General features: G+C 34.5%; 2 protein-coding genes across 2 annotated transcripts in view; one reads left to right on the top strand and one right to left on the bottom strand.

The window, feature by feature from the left end:
* LOC140141785 (uncharacterized) overlaps nucleotides 1-23823 on the top strand; it is a 251222-nt gene that overhangs the window by 92689 nt on the left and 134710 nt on the right. The gene's annotated exons all lie outside the window — the stretch shown is intronic.
* The window catches only part of LOC140141779 (CUGBP Elav-like family member 4), an 82127-nt gene that overhangs the window by 21272 nt on the left and 37032 nt on the right, over nucleotides 1-23823 (bottom strand). Inside the window, 6 exon segments of the mRNA XM_072163645.1 lie at nucleotides 7184-7255; nucleotides 10572-10615; nucleotides 10617-10684; nucleotides 10686-10731; nucleotides 18032-18194; nucleotides 21163-21171. Coding sequence (XP_072019746.1) covers nucleotides 7184-7255; nucleotides 10572-10615; nucleotides 10617-10684; nucleotides 10686-10731; nucleotides 18032-18194; nucleotides 21163-21171 — 402 coding nt within the window.

Genomic DNA, 23823 nt, shown 5'->3' on the forward strand with positions numbered 1-23823 from the left:
GTGTAGCTTGAGGGAGACGGGGTGGCAAATTTCACACCCACAGAATTTTTTAGAGATAAAATGTGGATGGCAAAGAGTAAAGTATCATTAAAATGACTGAAAATGGGACAAATATTTACAAATTGGGATGAAAATTTGGCTTCTCCCCTACAATAGACCAGCAATTGACAAATTGGGGTGGAAATTTAGTCCCTCCCCCCCTACACATACTAAAAGGCTGGCTACGCCCCTGGTAATGAAATAATGAAACAAAATTGACAGGCAAAAAAAAAAAAACCTAGAGTGTATATATAAAGACAAGAAAAAAATCCAAAATTTGTAATAAACTTGTCCGTTTTTTATTAGCATTTTCCTTGAATTTGATGTGCAGTTAACTTCAGAGTGTGGAAACATTAATTTCCCTTCGAACAAAACTGAATTGCTAAAATAGTAAACTGCAAATAACTGAAATGGGCTGTTCCAGTTGAAACCCTTACACTCCCAATGGAAGACATGACCACACAGGGAGTGTGAATTTCAAATGGGGTGACCTGAATGGGCAACTTCATTTGAAATCTTCACCCCCTGTGTGGGAGATTAAGGTCATGTCTTCCACAGGGGGAGTACATGTTTCATCTGGAATATCCCAATAAATCTCTTTTATATGCAGACTGAGTTTTACATTGGATTATATAAAGAACGGCTTTCAATATCTTTTTGCATTATAAAGTCGCTGCCCTCTGGTCTGGCAAGATTCAGTGATGCCACTATGCCAGCAGTGAAGACGCCTAAATGGGTTACTTGAAGAACTCATGCTATAATGGCTCAGAAAATCATGGCACGACTTGCCAAAAATTGAGCTATTTTGTTTGTATCTGGCCGTGTCAGCATGTTTGATGTAATTTCCCTTATACAGGTACTAAGTCAATTTAAAAAAAAAGTTTTTAGAGTATTTGATGCTTAAATACAACATTGGCCAAATAAGAAATACATTTAGAAATAACTATCGCAAATGTTATTATAAAATTCAATTCTGATTCTAACTTTGCTTTGCATGCTACCCATAGGCTGCAACATAAAAAGTCCCTGATATATTTTTTCAAAATATCAAGAGATATCTCAAGAACCTCTGAACCAATCCTGGGCTTGTTTGATTTCAATTATTTTAGTCATAAAAAAAAAATTTTGAATCTTTTTTTTTAACTGCAATCGACACCCGAGTGGAGAGAGTTCATTGTACCATGCATTTCTTTTATGGATTCCAAATATGGTCATGAAAATGAATTTTTAAAAGAATTTGGAAACCTGTCGTCTGCAGCCCACACCCACGTGGAGGCAGTTTTAAATGAGAGTGCACTGTCAAAGAAAAACACTCACAGAACAGAACACAACAAGACAGACAAATACAATATACAAATGACCTAAAGACAAGTAAGCGTGGATAAAAGAAGAAAATACCAAAACATAACTTGCACTTGCATTTTCATGAGCAAAACTAAACAATTAAATCAAATCATGTTCCTATCATGTGCAGAAATAAAATGCATGCATGCATGTGTGCATGAAATTAAATGATCTTTTGAATCAAAATTTGTAAATACTTTTCCTGACTGTATGCTTCACTATCACATCAAATTCTCCCCCAGTCATTATAAGGGGTGCAACTTTCACATAATATTTCATATCATTTTCCTATTGGAAGAACACTGACAAGAGTCTTTGAAAAAACATGCCGTGAGCATTTTTAATAAACCAGACACAAAATTATGAAACACATTTTGACTTTCTGTTGGCATTCATGAGAAGTAAGGGCAAGGGCAGCCGGGTGCTGTTCCCATTCCCCTGGGGGACAATGACAATTGACAATATTTGCACCGCTACCCCCTGGGGGTGAAAAGAATAACAACTAGCAATATTCCCATACCTTATTTGTATGTGCAAATTGGACTGTTCCTTTGAAATCCACACCCCTATGGAAGATTTGACCATAATCTTTCACACAGGGAGTATGTCTTTTAAATTGAGTTACCTGAATGGGTGATTCCATTTGAAGTCTCTACCCCCATGTGGGCAATTAAGGTCATGTCTTCCACAAAGGGCGTGTGGATTTTATATGGAACAACAAATACCAAAACTTCCAAGGTGGCGATCTGTCACATGGCTATAGCGGTATCGCTGCATGCTAACATTTTCAGCTCAATATCAAGTCAATAATTGAGTTTTTTATTATTATTTTTATTATTATTATAAATCTCAAGATCTACTACATTGATTTCATTTATCAATCAAAGAAAACTAATAAAAAATATATCAGTAGCAAAAACTAAAATCAGTGAAAATTTTATGTTAATAGACCTAAAACATTCTATAGCTGTTAACATAGTTCCTATGCTATCTACTGAAGATAGCAAGTTTGTGGATAATTCAAAATTGCAACTCGTATTTATGTTCATAATAACATCCTAATTTTATTTTCATTCATTCATTTACTTGTGTTTCTAAATTCTACCAAAGCCTACAGGATATTCTGAAGAAAAAAACCCTATATATTTTGAAGGAAAAACTATAAATGTAAATATTTTACCAGAAAAAAACAACCAAAATTAACAAAAAAAATAGTACCAACTGCAATAAAGTAAGCTGCAGTGTGACAGCATACAATGACAAGTCATAACTGTGTAATGACCTTTTCTTTGTTTCCAGTACCATGTTTTACTAATGTTTCTTGGAAATTTGTGAAAAGCAATGAAGCCTATTCAATTTTGCCATTTTTAGCTTACTTTAATAGAAACATCCTATTCCACAGCAGCTACATCATTTATATTACTTTCTATTAATTTTGGACACAATGGCAACATTTCCTAAGATCCTTATTTTTTTATTATTATTATGTTTTGTAGTTAGTTGTAAAAGCTGATGTGTGTGTACCTTAGCATATTACAAAACATTTCACTTGGAAATAAAACAACTTAATTTATACTATTCTCTTGCGAGGAAGTGTTTATGAAACTTGTGTTTTTATATAAGTGTTTTTATATAATCTTCTGTTTCTTAAACTTATCCTTCCTGTGAATGATAGGTCTTAAGCTTCAATATTTCAACCCAAGGGACAAGCTACAGGATCTTTCAAATGGAATTCTTTTCTATTCCATGTAAATATATTAAATGAAGAATAACAATTAGGAAAGAAATAACTGCCAAAGTAGATTGGATTAACTTGAAAACACTTTCTTAAACACTTGAGAACGTTTCTGCAATCTTACTGGCTCTTAGCCATGTGATATGAGTACGGGACTGGTCGATTCTAAGTGATTCTAGGAGATTCCTTGTAAAATGTAGTATTTCATTTCAAAATTTGGTATACTTTTTATTTGAATTGACAGCATTAGTTTTGGCATAAAACAACTCGGCTTCACCTATAGTTGTTTTACTTAAAATAATGATGTTGCCCATGTTATATGAGATGATAGATGCACGACAGCAGCTAAAAACAATACCGCTATTTTCGAATATAAACTATCGCTGCTTTGGGGTATCTGTATAGGCTGTTTTGTTATTTTTATCAGGAAGGCCTAAAAAATTGGCGTAACCTGACCACGCCTAGTCGCACTGCCGACCCTGAATATTATTTCATTTTTGAAAGAAAAAAATTATGTAAGTTTTTGTTAGAAAATATTGTTAAAAAGTGCAAATAAAGAATAGTTTAAGTGCTATATCTTTCAAAGAACTGGTTAAAAAAAGAAAAGTCTGCATTGTTTTGCCCTTTCAGTTTCTGGGAAATGCTTCAATTTCTGTATGTTTATCCAGTTGGCTTTCCTAATATTCAAGACGTCATCAGAAAAGTTATTAATGTCTTTTATTTTTTAGATACAATATTTGATTTGTTTATTTTTATTGCCTTTTTTGACGAATATGCCAACAGGCAAAGCTAACTGTTAATGACTTCCGCTTTTTTCCCCCATTTATTTTTTTTTTTTTTTTCACTTACACACAGCCATTCCAAGGATTTTATTAAAAATATGAAGTACTTCCTATCATATTGTGATCTTTTTTAGTATAAATATAATGTAATTTTAAGTACTTTCTATCGCATTGTGATCTTTTTTATCGATAAAAGTGTGGATTTTAACAAAAAATACTAACTTTTCTTTATCACAATCAAAACTGCTTATTAATATCATCAATTTAAAAAAGGCGGGAAATTAAGTGTATCTTCCCTATATTATTATGCATGTAAAATGATTTTGTTTTGGGAATATACAAATAACTTGTCTCAAGCATTATTTAGCTAAACTAGCCCCAAAAATAAACTTTCAAAGATTTTTGTTGCTATTTTAATAGCAACTGAAAAGTTGCCATCTTTCCCCAAATATATCAATTAATAGCAATTATAATAAAAAAATCTACAGCCCCGTACTTGAGCCAAGACTTACGCATTCACTCTGCAAAAGTTTTATTTACACAACTAAGCGCAACCAGAGATTTTTGGCTTTTCAAAATTCTGTGCACATTTAGTGGTCTGCCCTGATGTTGGCTAAGCCATTCAGCTTATTTGACATATGCCATGGTATACGAAGATCTGATATGGGGTGCTAAACCCAGATTGATATTATGTAAAATGCTGCTTTATCGCTATGTGTGGATACGGATTTAGAATTCAATGTACGATATTTGGCACGGTTATAATGTCCTAATAAATATGCAAGATATTCTTGATAATGTTAGACTGACTCATGCCAGTCTATAAATGGAAAATGAACTTAACAGTAAAATAAGACTTGTTTACCCAGTACTCGCATTAATTTAGAAAAAAAAACATTTTCCTATCCTGATATCAAGAAAGATTCTTGATTCTGGTTACTTGCTTCTTGTGTATATTTGTACCTACTGACCCCTACCCAACCCCTACTTTTTGGGTCTTTTCCAGAAGTTACTATTTCAACATAATATGAAAAAAAAACAATTTATTGTGCCACTCTTGATACTAAAATTAACTATGCAAATATGGAACAGGAATATTTGTCCTCACTTAGAGGCATATTTTTCAATATGGTTATGAAAACATTTTTTCTCCTCCCCACCCGCCCCCCCAAATAAATTCATGGAGATTTCAAATTTGAGCCCCCATGAGCACTACTGCCTTCCTTACAAATGGCCCCTGATTGGCTAATCATGTGATAAAATCATCTAAGTAACCAATCAAAATATAGTTTTAATAATTTTAAACTTTATTCTTACCATATCTCTGATTGGCTCAATACATGATATAGGTCTCTTTGCAAATAAAAATCGTTCTCATTGGGTAATAATTGTTTAATATTTTGTACAATACTTTGGTTATAAATTGATGCCAATTTCAGGGCAGCTATGCAGAATGGAGCCATTTTGTCTGTACTCCATGGTATTTGTTCTCTCCGCTCTCGGGCGAAACTCAGTCCGATTGTGTTCAATTCATTGCTTTCTCTCATGACATATTACCACTATACACCATGCGATATATTGCCAGCTTGGTATCTACACCACACTGGGATGTGGCGTGGAAATGGGACGGTAAATGATGAGTCTTTACGTGACAGAGCCTATTTGAGTGGCGTGGTGATGTTGTGTTGCTTGTTTAATTCATCCTTATACTAAATATGCATTCATTTGAGGAATCGAAATATCATCACAACTTTGCTGTTATATTTTGATTACATTTCAAAATTCACCAGATCCTAAAGGCAAAGCTTGTTTGAACTGTATTAATTGTAAATAAATTTTGAGTGAGTAGATATGATATTTGTTTTAAATGGAAATCTCCTAAAGGGAGGAAAAATTGTAAAAATAATATATGAGTCACATTTTATCAGTTGAAATTACATCATATTCCATATTGCATCCCCAAAATGTCACGTTTGAATAAAAAAGATTCATTAACCAAACAATGTGTATTCATAAAATCAAAACTTGCCAATATTAGATCAATTCATATGTTATTTGATTTTATCTTCTTTATGCATCAGGGATTATATCTTGTTTTTATCTGATTCATGTATCAAGAACAAACATTTCTGTATCTATAGGGTTTTCTTTGCAAATATGCAAGCAATAAAGTTGTAAGAAAAACAAAATTTTATCAGTAATTTTACATTGATAAGAGGCTCGATATAGCTGACACTGCAGAATGTGTCAGTTTAAACATGTATGACCTTTAATGCTCTGCATACCTGTCAAAGTACAAGTTTTGAGATATTTTCTCAAAATATCACGGGCTATCTTAAGAACCACTGAACCAATACTAGGCTTGTTTGTACTCATTTCAATGCATTTTTCATGCTGATTCCAAATATGGTCATGAAAATTTACCATTCTGAAATTTATGAATTCGCATAAAAATTGAAACTTGTCGTCTGCATCGACACCCACGTGAAAAGAGAGTTATCTCAGAGAAAAGAAATAATCTGTTGAAATTGCATTTTCCATGCAAACTATTAATAGACATCAGAAATCAATGAATATTTTTTAAGTGCAAGTTATTTTTGAACAGAACAAAGTGTTGCTAAACCAAAAAAAAAAAAAAAAAGTTTAAAAAAAGAACGACACAAACTCTTGATGTTTGATGTGAATAAAGCTTCACAAGAAATAACACAGAGTACAAACTGAATTATAAAACATAATGTGTGCACAAAAGCAGTCAAGTATATGGTGCAAAAGCATAATCAAGACCAGCTTAATTGGGAAGTTTTAGCACTAAAGAGCAAAGTAAGTTTTCATAAAACAGAATGGCTGAAGTACTGAAACCACTGTTCTACAAAACAAAAACCACAAGCCATTACCCATGCAGATACATCATAATACACAGTCATCAAAATCATATCAAAATTCCATAACTGAGCAACCAATATATATATTATACATAATCGTTTTATAGTTTAAAAAAATAAACAAACACATCTCACTCTACGGTGGACGTCGAAAAAATGCTCCGCAATAAATCACCAAGAGTCACTAGGTGGACTAACTTGACTTGTGACGACTTTTTCAAAGATATAATGTTGCAGACGATGAAAAAAAGCGACAATAGAAAATCACGTAACGACAACTAATTTGACCAATAGAACAAGTGGAGGGTGAAGATACAATGGACATCATCACCTTGGTAACTACCCCATCAAAACACCTAGAGGCTAAGGGAAATTTTATATTAACCTATATGGTTACCGGTAGTAATGCTGCATTCCTTGGTAGGCCTGCTGTAGAAGGTCTGCAGCAGCAGTGGCGACGACTGATGCTTGAGCTGTACATGTAAAAATAAAAAATAAAAAAGAACCAACATGGGTTAAAATATGGGGAAAATATACATAAAAAACTAATTGGCTGACTAACAGTACTGATCAAAGGTCGTCCGACTTTTTTGTGGACTGGTACACAAGACAAACTTGACACTCGTCTGCACAGGAGGCAGGGTGCACTTGGCATTAGTGCTGCGCCTAACTGCGTGTACATGTGTACGATCATTCTATGACCAACCCACGGCACTATGAGTTGGGCCTATTATTAGTTGAACGAGGTATAAGCGTGCATGTGTGAGATAACATAATTAGACTCTATTTGTCTGTCCTTTCAATATCTATTAATAAAACAGAATTATGTTTACATGTCACTCCAGATGTAACACTTTCCTACAGGACAGCTTTTCTTTAATGTAACAATATTGAAGACCTTGGCCTTCACCGGCTTCAAATTACCTATCAAATCATGATTAACACGCTAAAGGCAGCCCTCTCAACAGGCCACTTATATGCGTTATTAAACTCCAGAAGAATTCTGGCATTATTCGAGTCTTGTCATCATTATGTGTCATACTCATCAAGCTGTGCCATACAACAGTCAACTTTACTCCACCAACAAGGACAACTTGATATTGCATAAGATCTTCTTGGGTTATAAACATTTTTCCCCAATATCTAGGAATGGGCAATTTCAGTTAAAATACATACACCCCCTGTGTAACACTTGATTTTCCACACAGGGGTGTGAACCTGAATAGGCGAGTCCATTTGAAATTCCTGTTTCTTTTCTTTTTTTACATTGTTGTTTTGTATTACAAAATTTGTTCAAAATTTGAACCATTATAGAGGTCACATTTGCATCCCTGGAAGGATGCATTGTGGGACTTTTAGGGAAAAATTAATAGGCATGATTATGGGATATTTCCCAATTCTGTTTTTTTACTGTCTTGTATTTCCAAAATTGTCTTTGAAATATCTATTTTGAGCAATATCTCAGATTCTACCTAAAGTTTCTTCATTTCTGATCTTGTCACCGATAAATGGATTTTACAAAAATAACTTGATTCCTAAAAACACTATGATAGGTCAATTCCACATCTGAAGAATGGGATTTAAATTTTATCATCAATTTTATCTCAAATCTTGTGTGCTATTGCGCTCACTATAAATAACGTAATCTAGCATGAACCCAAATTTAATGCAGACCCAACTCATGCGTAACTAGATAATCAGCAGAAAATTATTCATAACATATTTGAAGATCATTAAAATTTCATGATGTATAGAATACTGAAAAGCCCAAATCCTTACGGCAAAAATCGGACTTCACCGTTACTTGAATTATTAAATAGGCTATATTCGGGCACATACTGGAACACGGTCTTAAGTACTGGGTTTAATTATCTTGGTGTTATTACCGTAAATGCCCTATAGATCATCAGATTTGGTATTAGTTGCTCCATCAATGCATGCAAAATGTTTGTACACCTATATATAAGTCATGCTTTCTCGTATGTATGTTAATTTAGAATGAAAAATACACACATATACTCAACATGCTCTTGGGTCATTCAAATAATTAAGCAAAAAGAAGTGCTTTACTTTGTCCAGAAACAGCTCGTCAACAGTATAAATTGAGTAAGGGGCACTTAAATTAATCAATTCAGGAAAATAGCTCACCAAAGATCAATATACAGTATCTTAACATGGATAAATCAAAGTAGGAAGCTCATGACTTTTAACATGTAATTTAGTATGAAGTTTGGTTCAAAGACAAATTTCAGAAATGTTCAATTTTGAAAAATCAGAATAACCCAACAGACTGTGTGCATGCATGTATGTAACCTGTTTATTTCAACACTAAATAATAGTTAATCACTTAATAATTTCAATATTAAATAGTTAACCACTTAATATATAGTCCTACTTGAAAACAAATCATGCATTACAACATTGTCCAATATGTGTTGGTGACTATGTTACTGACCTAATATGGTATGCTAAGAAATGAAATGGAACAAATCAATGGACAACACTCTTAGAAAAAAGGGTTCTTGACTGTCCTGTAGGCAGAACCACCTTCTTAAAAAGTGAAAGAACCTCATAATGGTTCTTTCTGGTCTTTCCGGAACTTATTTTTGTCTAAAAATGGTCATGGATAGCCTTTCCAGAATCCTTGTCAGTTCTTTGTAGAACCATTTAAGCTTCCACATACAGGACAACTCAAGAACTTATTTAGGAACCTTTTTTCTAAGATTAATGAATACATATTTTCACTCCAACAGCAAGACCTATTGTTCATTGTGGCATTGGACTATTCCGGTTGAAATCCATACACCCCCTTAACACACATGACCTTAATCTTTCACATAAGGGGTGTAGATTTCAAATGGAGTCGCCCTTTCAGGTAAGCCCATTTGAATTCAATCTCCCTGTGTGGAATACTAAGGCCAAATCTTTCATAGGGGTGTATGGATTTCAACTGGATTAGCCAAAATTTGTCCACTTCATTCTCATCTAACATTGCCTAGAAAGCTTATGTAATGGTTCTAAATTTTAACCATATATCTGCTATCTTTGCTTTCAAAAGTATGATGTAGGATGCTGTATCCAAAATGCATCGCACCAATTTCGACAAGGAACTTCCTTCTCCAAAAATGACAATGCCAAGTGTCAGTTGACCATTACTTGGCATGTTTGTACCAATTAAAATTTTGCAAAAAATTCATAAAGATTCCAAATACAGTCCTGATAATATAAAAAGGCTGGACTTACACAAGAATTCCATTTGTGCAAAGAGAGCATTTTTACATGGTTAAAAGATGGCACTATTCAATACTACTACAACTATTCGCCTCCTTCCAGTTTATGATGTCAAAGTATTTATGCAGCAATTTTCAAAAAAATTATTTGTATGCACATACCCGAGCATTTGACTTTTTCCTATACTGACATGTATTGTGTGGCCTCAACCCTGCCAATGTTTTTCAGTTAAATGCATATAACCCTATGGAAGACATGACCTTAATATCCCACACAGGGGGTGTAGATTTCACCCATTCATGTAACTCTATTTGAAATTCACACCCCCTGAGTCATGTCTTCCATAAGGGGTGTATGGATTTCAACTGGAATAGCCCAATACTGTCAGGGGTGTAACAACTCTTCAATTGTTGGACAATTCACCAAAAAGTGATAAAAACTGCAAAAATTGCTTCTTTGTTACCAAGTCACTGGCTTGGTAATATTGACATCGCAAACATGAGAGAGATAGCAGACTACATGTAGATACAAATGTACAAAGGGAGTGTGCATACTAACCATACTCACTGGTGGCATACTGGTGTATGCCGTTTGTGTACAACTTCACTACTCTGTCCATTGGTCTGTGCGGCCATGGTGTGCGTGGGCATAGTGGGGGCCAGTAAAATCGAATGTAGCGCAGTTCACTGAGGCCTGGCTATAGCCGGCAGAGCGGCAACTTCACAAGGCAATTATTGATTCATGGGTTGTTGATTTTTGGAAGGTAAGAGGAAAGAAAAGAAGAAAGAACAAGAATGGAATTGAGATGATATTTTAATATAATAATAAACAATATCTGCTGCAATTGATATGCATGCATGTTAAGGACTCATTATTTACAAGGGGGTGGGTTCAAACCATTCAAAATATTGATTATATTGACAATCGGAGTTTGTATAAATCAGATACAAGCTACACAAATAGGATCGTGTCCGACTGTGAATGTGCTTAACACAGTGATGACAAGAGATATTTTTCTGGGGGCTAAGAAAATTTGAGCAGGGAATGAAAATTCCCAAAAATTTGGGATTTTAGGCCTTAAAAAAAGATTTTGATTTAAATTCTCACCGCCCTGCCCCCACCCTCAGGTACCACCTGTTGCTGCTATTTATACTGGCAAATCATATTTGGTGTATGAATATAAATACAGAACCCCTTGTAATATACTTTATCCCACTTTGAGCTTTGGGACATCATGGAATAGAAGCCAACCCGAATATTAAATCAAAACATTCAGCTCAAGTCATGTTTTCTTCACATTTCGTACTTCAAAAACCTCCTTGACGTCATCTGCAATACAATGTGGCACAAAGTATATCAAGGGGCTGCCACATGTGTAATATCTCATGTTATCATCTAATTTGTTTTGGTGCTTTGCACGTAGAATGAAGCTACAACAAAATTCACATCTAGAAATACCTAGACTTTAATTCTGGTGTAATGTCATCAAGTAAAGAAAAAATGTCAAAACTTTACCCCATCAAGATTTTTGCATCAGATAAAAGCTCACATTTTTTCAGTAAAATGTTTAGGCATACATTATTTCCTTTAGATAATATACCACCAATAAGCTATTCCAGTTGCAATCCAAACACCCCCTATGGAAGACATGACCTTAATCTCCTACACAGGGGGTGTAGATATCAAATTGAGTCACCCATTTTGGTAACCCCATTCAAAAAACACACTCCCTGTGTGGGAGATTAAAGTCATGTCTTCCACAGGTGTATATGGATTTCAACTGGAATAACCCATTTCTAGATTGTCCAACCTCTCTTTGTTTTGCTAGTGTACGGTTTTCATTTTGAAGTGGCTTCATATACCATCCACATTCTCTGGATGATTACAAGTGGGTGAATGATGGGGGGAAATACAATCCCCCTCTGTAGGACTACCAAGCATTATGACTAAACCATGTGATGTAATATGACTGCCTATCAAGCTGAATAGCACACAGCTTACAGCCAAATATTAACTCTTCCCCACTACCTGCTGATTTCTACTCCAAAAATGACATCCGTAATGATAGTTTACTTGCTCCCATGCCAATTCAGAACCTTGTTTTTGGGGCTTTAAGCCAAGGGGCTGCCACTTTTCCTAATGGGGGCTTCTGAGGGGAAGTGAACTCTTTCAAACAGGTTTATAGAGTTGCTCTGAGTTGGGGTGTGTTTAAGCTCTAATGTGATTATGTGCTTGGTCTACTTGTAAACATCTAATGCTATCTACTGAAGATGATGACTATGTTTCTTCTTGTGTCTGTTTGTAGGTGTGGGTGTGCTTTTGTAAACACCGGCAAAAGAGGACACACACATGTTAGAAATCTCTTTGTAACTGTGAATGCACATTAACTGCAGACTGCCACAGATTCTGAATGGTATTTTTAGATTGAAAACAGCATTTAAAAGCATTATATAAGCAAAGACCACAATTGGGGTGTAATAGGATCAGCCTGCCCCTGGATACTGAAATCTTAACATCTATGGTAAGGCAAAAAAAGAAAACATTTGTGTCCATATTTGGATTTTAAAAACTCAATAGGGTTGTTCGTCGTCCGCTGTCGCCAATGCTTTCACAGGGGTGTGTGTGGGGAGGGGTCTGTGTGTGGGGGTGTCTGTGTGGGATGTCGATGTCTGTGTGGGATGTCGATGTCTGTGTAGGATGTCGGTGTGGGCATGTCGGTGTGGGGATGTCGGTGTGGGCATGTCTGTGTGTGCATTTGTCATTTGTTTCAAAACATCTTCATTCTACTACTTTGATCTAAAAATAACAGTCTCAGTGTTTCTAGATTAAAATTGCTCAAATACTTTATTGCAAGATTGCTCAATTTTGAACTATATACATAAAGTGACTAAATCCAAATTTAAAACTCACTTGAGTTACTTTCAAGTTGCTTTGTTTCTTTTCCTTATATTAAGCAATGATACTTTCAAATTGAAATTAAAAGGGGCAATTTTTTGTGCCAAACTAAAGGTGCATAATTTGAAATTTGTTTTCAGTACCTTTTGAAGTGCCATCCACAATCCCTGCATTACACCTGGCACTAGCTTAGCACTAGAATACAAACAAGTGACAAAATAATGCAAGTGAAATTGTGACAAAATGTGCAACGTAAGAGAATAAATGCAGACGACGACACAAGAAATGTGACATTACAGCCAAATATATCAATCAACACTTGATTTACAGTGAAAAAAATTGTTTTTGAACAAAAAAAATAACACAAAACACCACAATTGCTATACAATTTGGCCAATGTAAGTCACTAACTGAATGTGATGTTAGTTTGTTTTTTACAGTCTTACGATTTTCGACAAAGCAAATGAAGAATAAGTGAACACTGATAAAGATTATGTTATGAGTTATGATGAGCAACAAAATCACAATGACGTCAATAAAATAAACTCTCAGTGATCCAAGAACATGAATAATTGCTAGTTCTAACATGATCCCTAATCCTGATATTTGTAAATATTGAGCACGGCCTTTAGTTACGTGATTACGTATTGAATGCACGCGTTCAAATGGGATAATGGTCCATCAGCGTTAATGAATAATAGACCCTATAGACATTGCATGAAACAATAGCACCATGGACACATTATAAGAGAGACAGAGGAATTTGTGTTGAGCCATGGCTAATATGCTATGCTATGCTTTTAAAGTAACTTGTATTATGTATTACCAATCTATAGCTCACTCATCTCATAGTTCACAAATCTATATGCAAGAAATTTATAGGGAGAACTTTGTCTTCTATAGGTTGTATATGATAGCCTGCTTATATTAAGTGGCTGGAGTTAAAATGGGAGTAATTATTTTTTATGATGTGTATCATCTGAAGTAATTGTATTACATCTGTAGGAGATTATATTAATATTACTCTTTTTCTTGATAATGTTCAGGGAAAACTTTTGTCACATAACAGGACATCCAGACATCATTACAAAGGATTATTTCACTGAGTCTAAGCTAGCAACTTAATGCTTACATTTAGAAATAAAGCTTCTTTTTTTTTTAAATAAAATGTTTAAATGATGTTGTGTATTATTTGTTAAAATTAATGTTAACTGAAGACACTATCCACATGGGCATAATGTAGGTTAATTACCAGATTAGCACTGCAGTCATTTTACTTTTGATGAGTTAGTGACGTCAGCTCATTAGCTACAGCTTCAAATCGCTAGCATTCCTCAAAGCGCTGGTGTACATACATACACGTTTAAAGACGCAGCACAGATATACTTGGGAAACAGCTGTCTCAATTTGTTGATGTCACCGACTCGCCAATACTCTAGATGAACATGTATTTAAATTGGAATAAATTTATATTGGATATAAGTGGTAAGTACTATTAGTAGAAACAGCCAGAAAAGCTGAAACGGGTAGGTTTCTAGTCTGTTGCTTTTCAGTAGAAACATGATATAGGATTTTTAAAAAGATTGTTTAGTTTTGCTTGTTGGTGTACTTCTGTTGTTGTTCTGTTAGTATATTCGTATGTTTTCATGATATTATATGCCACATGATGTATGGGTAGTGCAACATAACAAAACTCATCTCAAAGCACAACTGGTTTATTATTTTTATTATGTTATTCAAGTTGTGATCCATACCCCCTCTGGAAGATATGACCTTAAATCTTCCATACGTGGAGTGTGAATTTAAATGGGGTTACCTATATTTGTGACTACATTTGAAATGAGATTATGGTCATGTCTTCCATATAGGGTAGAGGGTGTATGGATTTCAACTGGAATAATCCATTCATAGAAAGTTTAGCGTTAAAACAAAGTTAAGTCGCAGAACAGAAAACAAAAAAAAAAACTGACAAAAGCAGCCTCCGAGTAAAATAATGATGTTAATTAATGCAAGATTAAATTAAAAAAGGATTAGTTCATTATTTAACAATAAAATGTATTCAGAGTACATCTAACACACACTTTGAAAGATAAGCACTTATTTGTTAGAAATTGGAAACAACAATTGGAACATTCAACTATATAATTGGTGAGATTCAAATGACATCATTGCCTTGTTGCTGTCCTATTTCAGTGTGCCAAGTATGTTTTGAGAAAATATTATTTCACTTGATTTGTAGCGGAAAAAAAGATCTATTCCTGTTATGTTATAAATATCAAAATGAACATAGGCATCGCTCCAAATATCAAGTGGAGTTCACTCGATTTGCGGCTAGCATAATTCATTCAAACTTGTCATTCATCATAAATATTCAAATTATTTGGGTGTTTTGTTTACTAAATACAAAAGGTTATTCTGCTAAAGGCGCATGAAAGTCGATTCAATTTATCGTCCCCGCCTCAGCGTCACTTTTTGAAACCAAAAATACCCGCATCAAATTTTCAAAATGCCAAAATAATTCATTATTTTCAAAGTATCAGTGATTTCACCAGTTTTGTAATTGGAACATATATTTTTGTTTGTAAAACATGTAAATTCATAACTTGGAAGCAAAACCAGGCTCTTTTCTAACTTTTCTAGTCCCTCTGGTCCCTACCCATATAAAAAAAACATGTTTATAAATCACATGTATGAGTTTGGCTTTAAATCAACACGCATTTTAGGTCAATAATGAAATCTGATGAAATAATGAAAAATGAAAAATGAAAAAGTCACCTCACCAACCTGGAAAAAAAAAAAAGTGGCGATAAACTGGAATTGACTTTCATGCGACTAATGGATAATTCCAAATTTGTTGATGCTTTTTGAATCATAAATATTTCTTCTGAAAATATTTCTCAGTAGGAGTTCCACTGTTCTGAGCAAAAACATCAGAAAAGGTATTGAAATTGTTTTAAGTGTCTGCCAAACTGGGTGAAATCCAATTATTATATTTTGTGCATTCGTTTATTTATTTTGTTAACCATTAAGAAAAATTCAGTGTTTATAAGAAAGAAAAAAGAATTTCTGGATATGCCCAATGTTTGAATTGGTTTACATATTTTTCCCCTACAAGTTTGGGTACTTAAAATGCTGTGACATTCAGGGTTTCATAAGAAAGAAAAAGAATTTCTCTTTTGGGAATCACCTCTAGACTTTTTTACCAGCACTACACCTTTTTATTGATGAAAGAATCACAAAATATGGTTTACACTGGCAAATTTAACCATATGAGCTTTCAAGAAAATTGTACTACAAAGCTATCGGGCTTCAACATGGTGTTGAATTTTATATATTTTAAAGGTATAGTGCAGCAAAATTAGAAACTTTGTCTTAAATTCTGTTCTTTTTAATTCTGATAAAAATGACCACAGGGCACATTTATAGCTATATCCCTTCATACTTGGTAACACTTGCAAACAAAATAGCAACTTGGATCACTGGACCAACTACACTGTTAGAACACTGGGTAAAAAATTGGTTGGGTAAGGTTTTTTACCCAACATTGGGGTACATTTTACCCAACATCGGGTTAACTTACCCAATGCTGGGGAAAAACCTTACTTAACCCATGAGGGTTGTTCATATGGCACCAAGCGGATGAGTACAATTTTACCCAAGTTTGGTAAAATTACCATTTTACCCAAACCCTGGTTGCCATATGAACAACCCTCCTGGAATTGGGTAAGGTTTTGCTCCAGTATTGTAAACTTTTAGCCAACATTGGTAAATTACTGAAAATAACCCGATGTTGGGTAAATTTACCCCAATGTTGGGTAAAACCTTACCCAACCAGATTCTTACCCAGTGTTCTAACAGTGTATGTCATCAAAACATATCATCACTTCAAATATGCAAATACAATAGCACTACCAGCTTCCACCAGGCTGCAAATATTTGATACAAAACATGATTTCACAAAAAGCTCCCTTGTGTATTATAAAAGCTGCCTTAAGTATAATTTTATTTATTTTGTTATTTTATGTAATGGGATACTTTGTAATCATTAATTAGGGAGTGCCACTAATTAGTTTTAATCATTAATTAGGGAATTACACTAATTAGTGTGGTAACAGTATTTCAAAGCTCTTATCATTTAAAAATAACACACATGGCAGCACATGGTTATATCATGTCTTGTGCTTAAACCCTTCATTATGACTGGCACTTTGGTACTACCGGATGCAAATGCGACTTAATTCAATTTTGTCAAACCACCGAGGATCATGCCAAACATACAGCCCCATCAACATCAGACTTTACTTGAATACACTTGAGCAATATTTTTCACCATGACTGGCCTCATTGCACATCATTTATTGGTAGATCATGTTTTTTTCAATCAATTCACAATTTTGATTACAGCAGCAAAAGTTTAACGTGGCTTGATTTTGAACAGATATTACATTATTTTGCGACTCTTTGATGCATGAAATTGTTTTCGAAAGATAAAACAAATTACACAGACTAGAATTGTTGGAGGCATTGAGATAGTCATGCATACACATTGGGCAAATTTTGATAACATCTCGAGATTTCAGCTGTAGGCACATTCGTGGTTTACATTCAGATACACTCCAATAGGAACTTCAACCCATTTCTACAAGCTCTGTTTCTGTCACACAAAGCAGACTTTCCAATTTATTGTGTGGATTAGTGTTTGAGTATTTGTTTCTGGAGAAAACTTATGTAAATATGACACAAAAGAAAGTCTTTTTTCATTTTGAATCAAATCTGTTTTTGATTTTGAATAAAACCGTCATTTGTGCAAACTGACAAATCACAATTATGTATAAATTAAAGAAGTTATTATATTTAACATTTAAACGAGCCTGAAAAGCAACCAAATTAGGAGGCGCCACCTTCATGATGACCTACACTATATCCATGTAAAATAATAAAATGATTTGTACAGAGTGAACAATGGAAGCTGATAGTGCATTCACATTCATAATAAACTGCAACACAAGTTCCAAGTTGTACAAAATGGACTATAGACCACTAACTTTAAATGTGGAAACTGATAATGTGTTCGCATATTCATAACACCAACAGGTATCAAATTCACTGTTCGGACTTTAGACCTTAACTCACCTGTGGTAGGGGTCATCGCCGTGGCAGCCGTGAATCCGTTGGCAGCCATGGCATTCATCTGGTTGACCTGAGCAGCTGTGAGGGCAGCAGCCATCGGGTTCATGTAGGCTGTTGTCTGGGCGGCTGCCATTAATGCGCTTGTTGTTGCATGAACTATATGAATTAGGTACAACAAAAAGCGCGATATAGTGACATGTTGTACATACAGACAAAATGTGATGACAAACAAAACAATAAAGATTTGGTAATTGGGTGTCGAGAGAACGGAAAATGAGAAGGACTTGAAATTAGTTTTTTTAACACACCAGTTAGTCCTTGGTTATAAATACATAGTTCACCATGGGGACATGACTAATGGGTTTCATTATTGAATTCATACAATAACACACTTTTCACACTATACACATACCCTTCATCACCATCTCATTCATATGCAACATATAAACAACCAATCACAAACAAGCAATAGCACTCATTGACAGCAGAGCATCTGCAGTAGCTTGATCTTTCCAGTATTCCCTGAAGCTCCCTCACATGTCAACATGCAAAACAAATAGCAAATTCTAGGGATGCCGGCAAGATCACAATTATTGCAAAGCACCCTTCACCACTGTTTATACCTTCAGAACATTAAGCTTCAGTCAGCAAGAAAATTATACACAAAGGGAGTTTTTCTCAGAAGATAAGGGTTTGCAATTTTGCCTGTATGAGCATTCTGGAGAGCGTAGCATATACTTATTTATTTCCTTTTTATTGACTGATAAAAGGAGTTCAAAATTGTTTCTTTATATGCTATCTACTGAAGACAGTTTACAGTTAATTCTTCAAATAGGATTTGTTCTCACAAATGAGCATATAGTTGACAAAATTACTTTCTCAAATAGTCCATTATTTCTCTGTATGGTATCTACTGAAAATACTACAGGCAATCTTGATTTTGACATGCTATCTACTGAAGACAGCAGCTTCCTTACTTTATAAGCTTTTAAAGGTATGCCAAACACACTTGCTCCTAGCTTTGGTCATCAAATATCAATATTACAATTATTTCCTGACATGCTATCTACTGAAGATAGCATATTACAAATATTTCCCTACATGCTATCTACTGAAGATAGCAGTTTACAATTATTATTTTACATGCTATCTACTGAAGATAGCATATTACAATTATTTCCTGACATGCTATCTACTGAAGATAGCAGATTACAATTATTTCCTGACATGCTATCTACTGAAGATAGCAGATTACAATTATTTCCTGACATACTATCTACTGAAAATAGCATATTACAATTATTTCCCGACATGCTATCTTTATCTACTGAAGATAGCAGATTACAATTATTTCCCGACTTTACTTTATAAGCTTTTAAAGGTATGCCAAACACAATTGCTCCTAGCTTTGGTCATCAAATATCAATATTACAATTATTTCCTGACATGCTATCTACTGAAGATAGCAGATTACAATTATTACCTTACATGCTATCTACTGAAGATAGTCAGATCAAATAATTTCCTTACATGCAATCTACTGAAAACAGCAGATTACAATAATTTTCCTGACATGCTATCTACTGAAGATAGCATATTACAATTATTTCCTTACATGCTATCTACTGAAAGATATTACAATTATTACAATGTTATCTACTTAGAAATTTTACCTGACATGCTATCTACTGAAGGTAGCAGATCACAATAATTTCCTTACATGCTATCTACTGAAGCTAGCAAATTACAATTATTTCCTGACATGCTATCTACTGAAGATAGCATATTACAATTATTACCTTACATATATCTACTCAAGAAAGCATATTACAATTATTACCTTACATCTACTGAAGATAGCAGATCATAATTCCTTTCATGCAATCTACTGAAAACAGCAGATTACAATTATTTACTGACATGCTATCTACTGAAGATAGCCGATCGTAATTACTTCCTTACATGCTATCTACTGAAGATAGCATGTAAAAATGCTTGTAATCTGCTATCTAATGAAGCTAGAGTTATGATCAAGTTATGATTATTTCTCTACATGCTATCTAATAAAGATAGCAGACTCAAATTATATCTTTCTGTACTATCAAATAAAGATAGTAGATTACAATTATTCCTTAACCTGCAATCTACTTCAGACATATCATTATTTCGTCACATATATACTGAAGATAACAGAGCATACTCCCAGGTTTACCATGTAAGGTTTATATCAAGCAGGGAAGTTTATAAAAAACCTCTTCATAATAATTATGTACTATTTCTGATGTCAAAAATGACTGACTGAAAAATTGAAGTTCATTTCACTTTTATCAATTTAACCTCGAAGGGACCTCCTGGATCTTAAATTTACCTGGAAAAACTGAATAGTAAGTCACCTATATATACAATTATACACAAAAAATATGCATGATGCATACAAACTCCTGCACTAAATCAATCAATCATTCTCAGAAGAAATGGAATCATCTTAAATTGATAAAATCTTTGCATTGAGGTCAGTTTGTGTTTGAACACAGGTGCAAATGGCACGTCGAGTCGATGAACCTCCTCGAGGAATCGCGATTACGGTCATCAGCTGTGAGCCAAGTAGATGAGTTGGCAGGGGGATCAGTGGATCTTAATTCCATCTCCATGTAAAAAAAATGTTCTTAACTTTGCATACAAAATAATTATACTTCTACATCGTATTCTATTTTTAACAACATATTTCAAAGCGCATACAAACATTTATATAAAATAAACTTTTTCAACAAGACTTTATTCTTAAAATGTGCTATTCCAGTTGAAATCTAATCATCCATACACCCCTATGGAAGACATGACCTTAATACATAATGAGTGTGAATTTCAAATGGGGTTACTCTAAATGGGTGACTCCATTTTGAAGTCTACACTTGGGGTCAAATCGAAATATGATGTTGTTATAAAACAAACAAATTTTATAATGATAAAATGCCACTTGGTTGTGAAGCTGCAATATTTCGAAATGTCATTTTTCTTATGTTTTCTTTGATTTTTACTTCAATTTCAAATCAAATGTTTCAACTTGGCTCAAGTGGATTTACATCATGTCAAAACTTGGTTTGAGTAGAATTTTCACGAGTACATGACTTCACTACAAAAAGTATTTTAATTCAAATAGTGTCCACAGTAGCAATACTTGCCCTTTCAGACATTCAAATTCTGTAGTAAACAAGGTAGACAAAATGGGGCTATTCCAGTTGAAATCCATACAACTCCTATGGGCGACATTACAGTGATTGCGTTTCAAATGGAGTCACCCGTCAGTGTCGCTCTGCTTCTAAATGGGCTATTCCAGTTGAAATCCATACAACTCCTATGGACGACATTACAGTGAGTGTGAATTTCAAATGGAGTCACCCGTCAGTGTCGTCTGCTTTAATGGGCTATTCCAGTTGAAATCTGCACCCCCTGTGGAAGACATTACTCTTCCATAAAGGGAGTGTGAATATGAAATGGGACTACCTGAATGGGTGACTCCATTTGAAAGTCTACTACTCCCTGTGTGGAAGATTAAGTTTTCCATAGGGGGTGTATGGATTTCATCTGGAATAGCGTAGATGAGGTGATGTTTCAGAACATGGCTGTCTTTTTATTGCATTGTACAGATGCTCATGATAGCAGTCTAACTATGGGGATACACATCTGATAAATCCTGTCATGTGTGAACTAACTAGAGTAATGCCCAGCTAGGTGAGCAGATGACTTTGTTGAAAACACATTTAAGCTAGTACAAACAGGCTTTGGGGCCCAGCATCGATCCCGGGGAGGCCACATTTTACGCACTTGATCATCTGGGCGATTTCTATATAGTCTTAATAATGTCACACATAGGTGATATGTGTGAGCATGATATGGTACAAAATGATTTTAAAGCCAACAAAAACATGTTTTTATCAGCTGCATATATGCCTATATGCTATACTGTGCAGGAACTTCTCAAAGCTGCCTTAGTATGATTAGTGCGCTGTAATCTATTCTATTGTAGTAAGCAATCTGAAGCCTTACCAATAAAAGCAGTTGAAAATAGGCCCAGAATTATTTGCAGATAGCAGATAATAAGTTTGTATATCATAAGTATTAAACAAAGATTTAAAGTATTAAACAAATCTTTGCATATTCAGAAGACATTTGTTGCAGCGCAATCAAACGATTCAATATTCCAATATGTACACACAAAACCGCACTTATTATCCACATTTTGCATAAGCGGCTGGATGACTAATATCTAACAATCCTCTATGCATTAGGCAATTCTAGTTGAAATCCATACACCCCTATGGAAGACATGACCTTAATCTTCTGCACAGGTAATGTGAACTTGAAATGGAGTTTCCTGAATGGGTGACTCCCATTTGATATCTACATCACCTCTGTGGGATATTAAGGTTATGCTGTCCATAGGGATGTATGGATTTCCACTGGAATAGCCCATTTATTCATTTTGTTAATATTGCAGATAATTTTGATATAAAACAAAATGCGCTGATTCAGAACATGTTTTTCGCACAAGTGCTAATCCACTTGTGTCTAGACATCGCAGACATGTGATTTGTCACCTCCCAGTTTGAATTAGTCTCTGCTTTGATGGGGTAAATTTGAATTTTCAATTAACACATCATTTTGAAAGCTGTTGAAAAATGTGGTTTTATTTGATCATAGAGTAAACTTTTAAAGAGATTTTAATAAACCAATTTGAAAACACCGCAAGCCAAAAACAACAAAAATAAACAAGATTTATTTTCGCCTGTACTTGAACAAATTAGTGACATTTCTTGTCTGCCATTTTGATATGTGTCAAGTATTTCTTGGTTAAAATCAGATGCATTCTGGGAAATGCGCAAACGCTCAATTACCCAATGTTTTGTTTTATTAAATTTTCTTTATTCGCCATAAAAGTGATGATGTAACAGGAGCAACTACCATAGCAATTAAAACAATTTTTGAATATATCGCACTGCACTAGTACGTTCACGCGATACCTCTGCATTAAACAATATCATGCTGATCACTCGCACCTGTAAGATTAGGGTCTTTGAAAAGAGCGGTATTGTATTCAATCAATGATTGCAGACATACACATGTGATGAGTGCAACTTACTTGTAGTGGAGGGCAATATATTCAACAATTGTTTTAACCTATTTTTTACATCATCACTTCTACGGGCGAATACATTCTGAAGACTAATCTTACCTCATCTGATATATTTGTCAAAATGGGCTATTCCAGTTGGAATCCACGCTACCTCTGTGGAAGATTTAGAAATATCTTCCACTGGGGGAGTATATTTTCAAATGTAACTGGTCAGGGTTAATCATTTGAAACCCATACTTCCCCTGTATTATGGCTTTACCTCTATCTTCCACAACTGGAGTGAGTATTTCAAATGGAACTTACTCAATTGTCTATTCTATTCAAAACTCATACTCCCTCTGTGGAAGACTTTAGCTAAATCTTCTACAGAGGTAGTGTGGATTTTAAATGGAATAGCTCAATTACCGTGGCAGTATGAAATTTTACTGTGTACATTGAAGAAAGCTTAACCATATTACCAAGATTAATCTTATAAAAAGAAACACTTAGTCCATCACATCATTACCATTTGTGTCTCCCCCTTATTATATGCAACAAAGACCAGCGTGTACCTTGCACTGTAGCTCCAACTAGGTGTGACAAATCCGACACAACAGCCACAGGTCAAAGTTCACCGATTGCATTGATTACTTTCGCGAGCTAATGTACTTT

The sequence above is a fragment of the Amphiura filiformis genome, chromosome 20 (genome assembly GCF_039555335.1).
Source record: "Amphiura filiformis chromosome 20, Afil_fr2py, whole genome shotgun sequence".
NCBI classification, from domain to species: Eukaryota; Metazoa; Echinodermata; class Ophiuroidea; order Amphilepidida; family Amphiuridae; genus Amphiura; species Amphiura filiformis.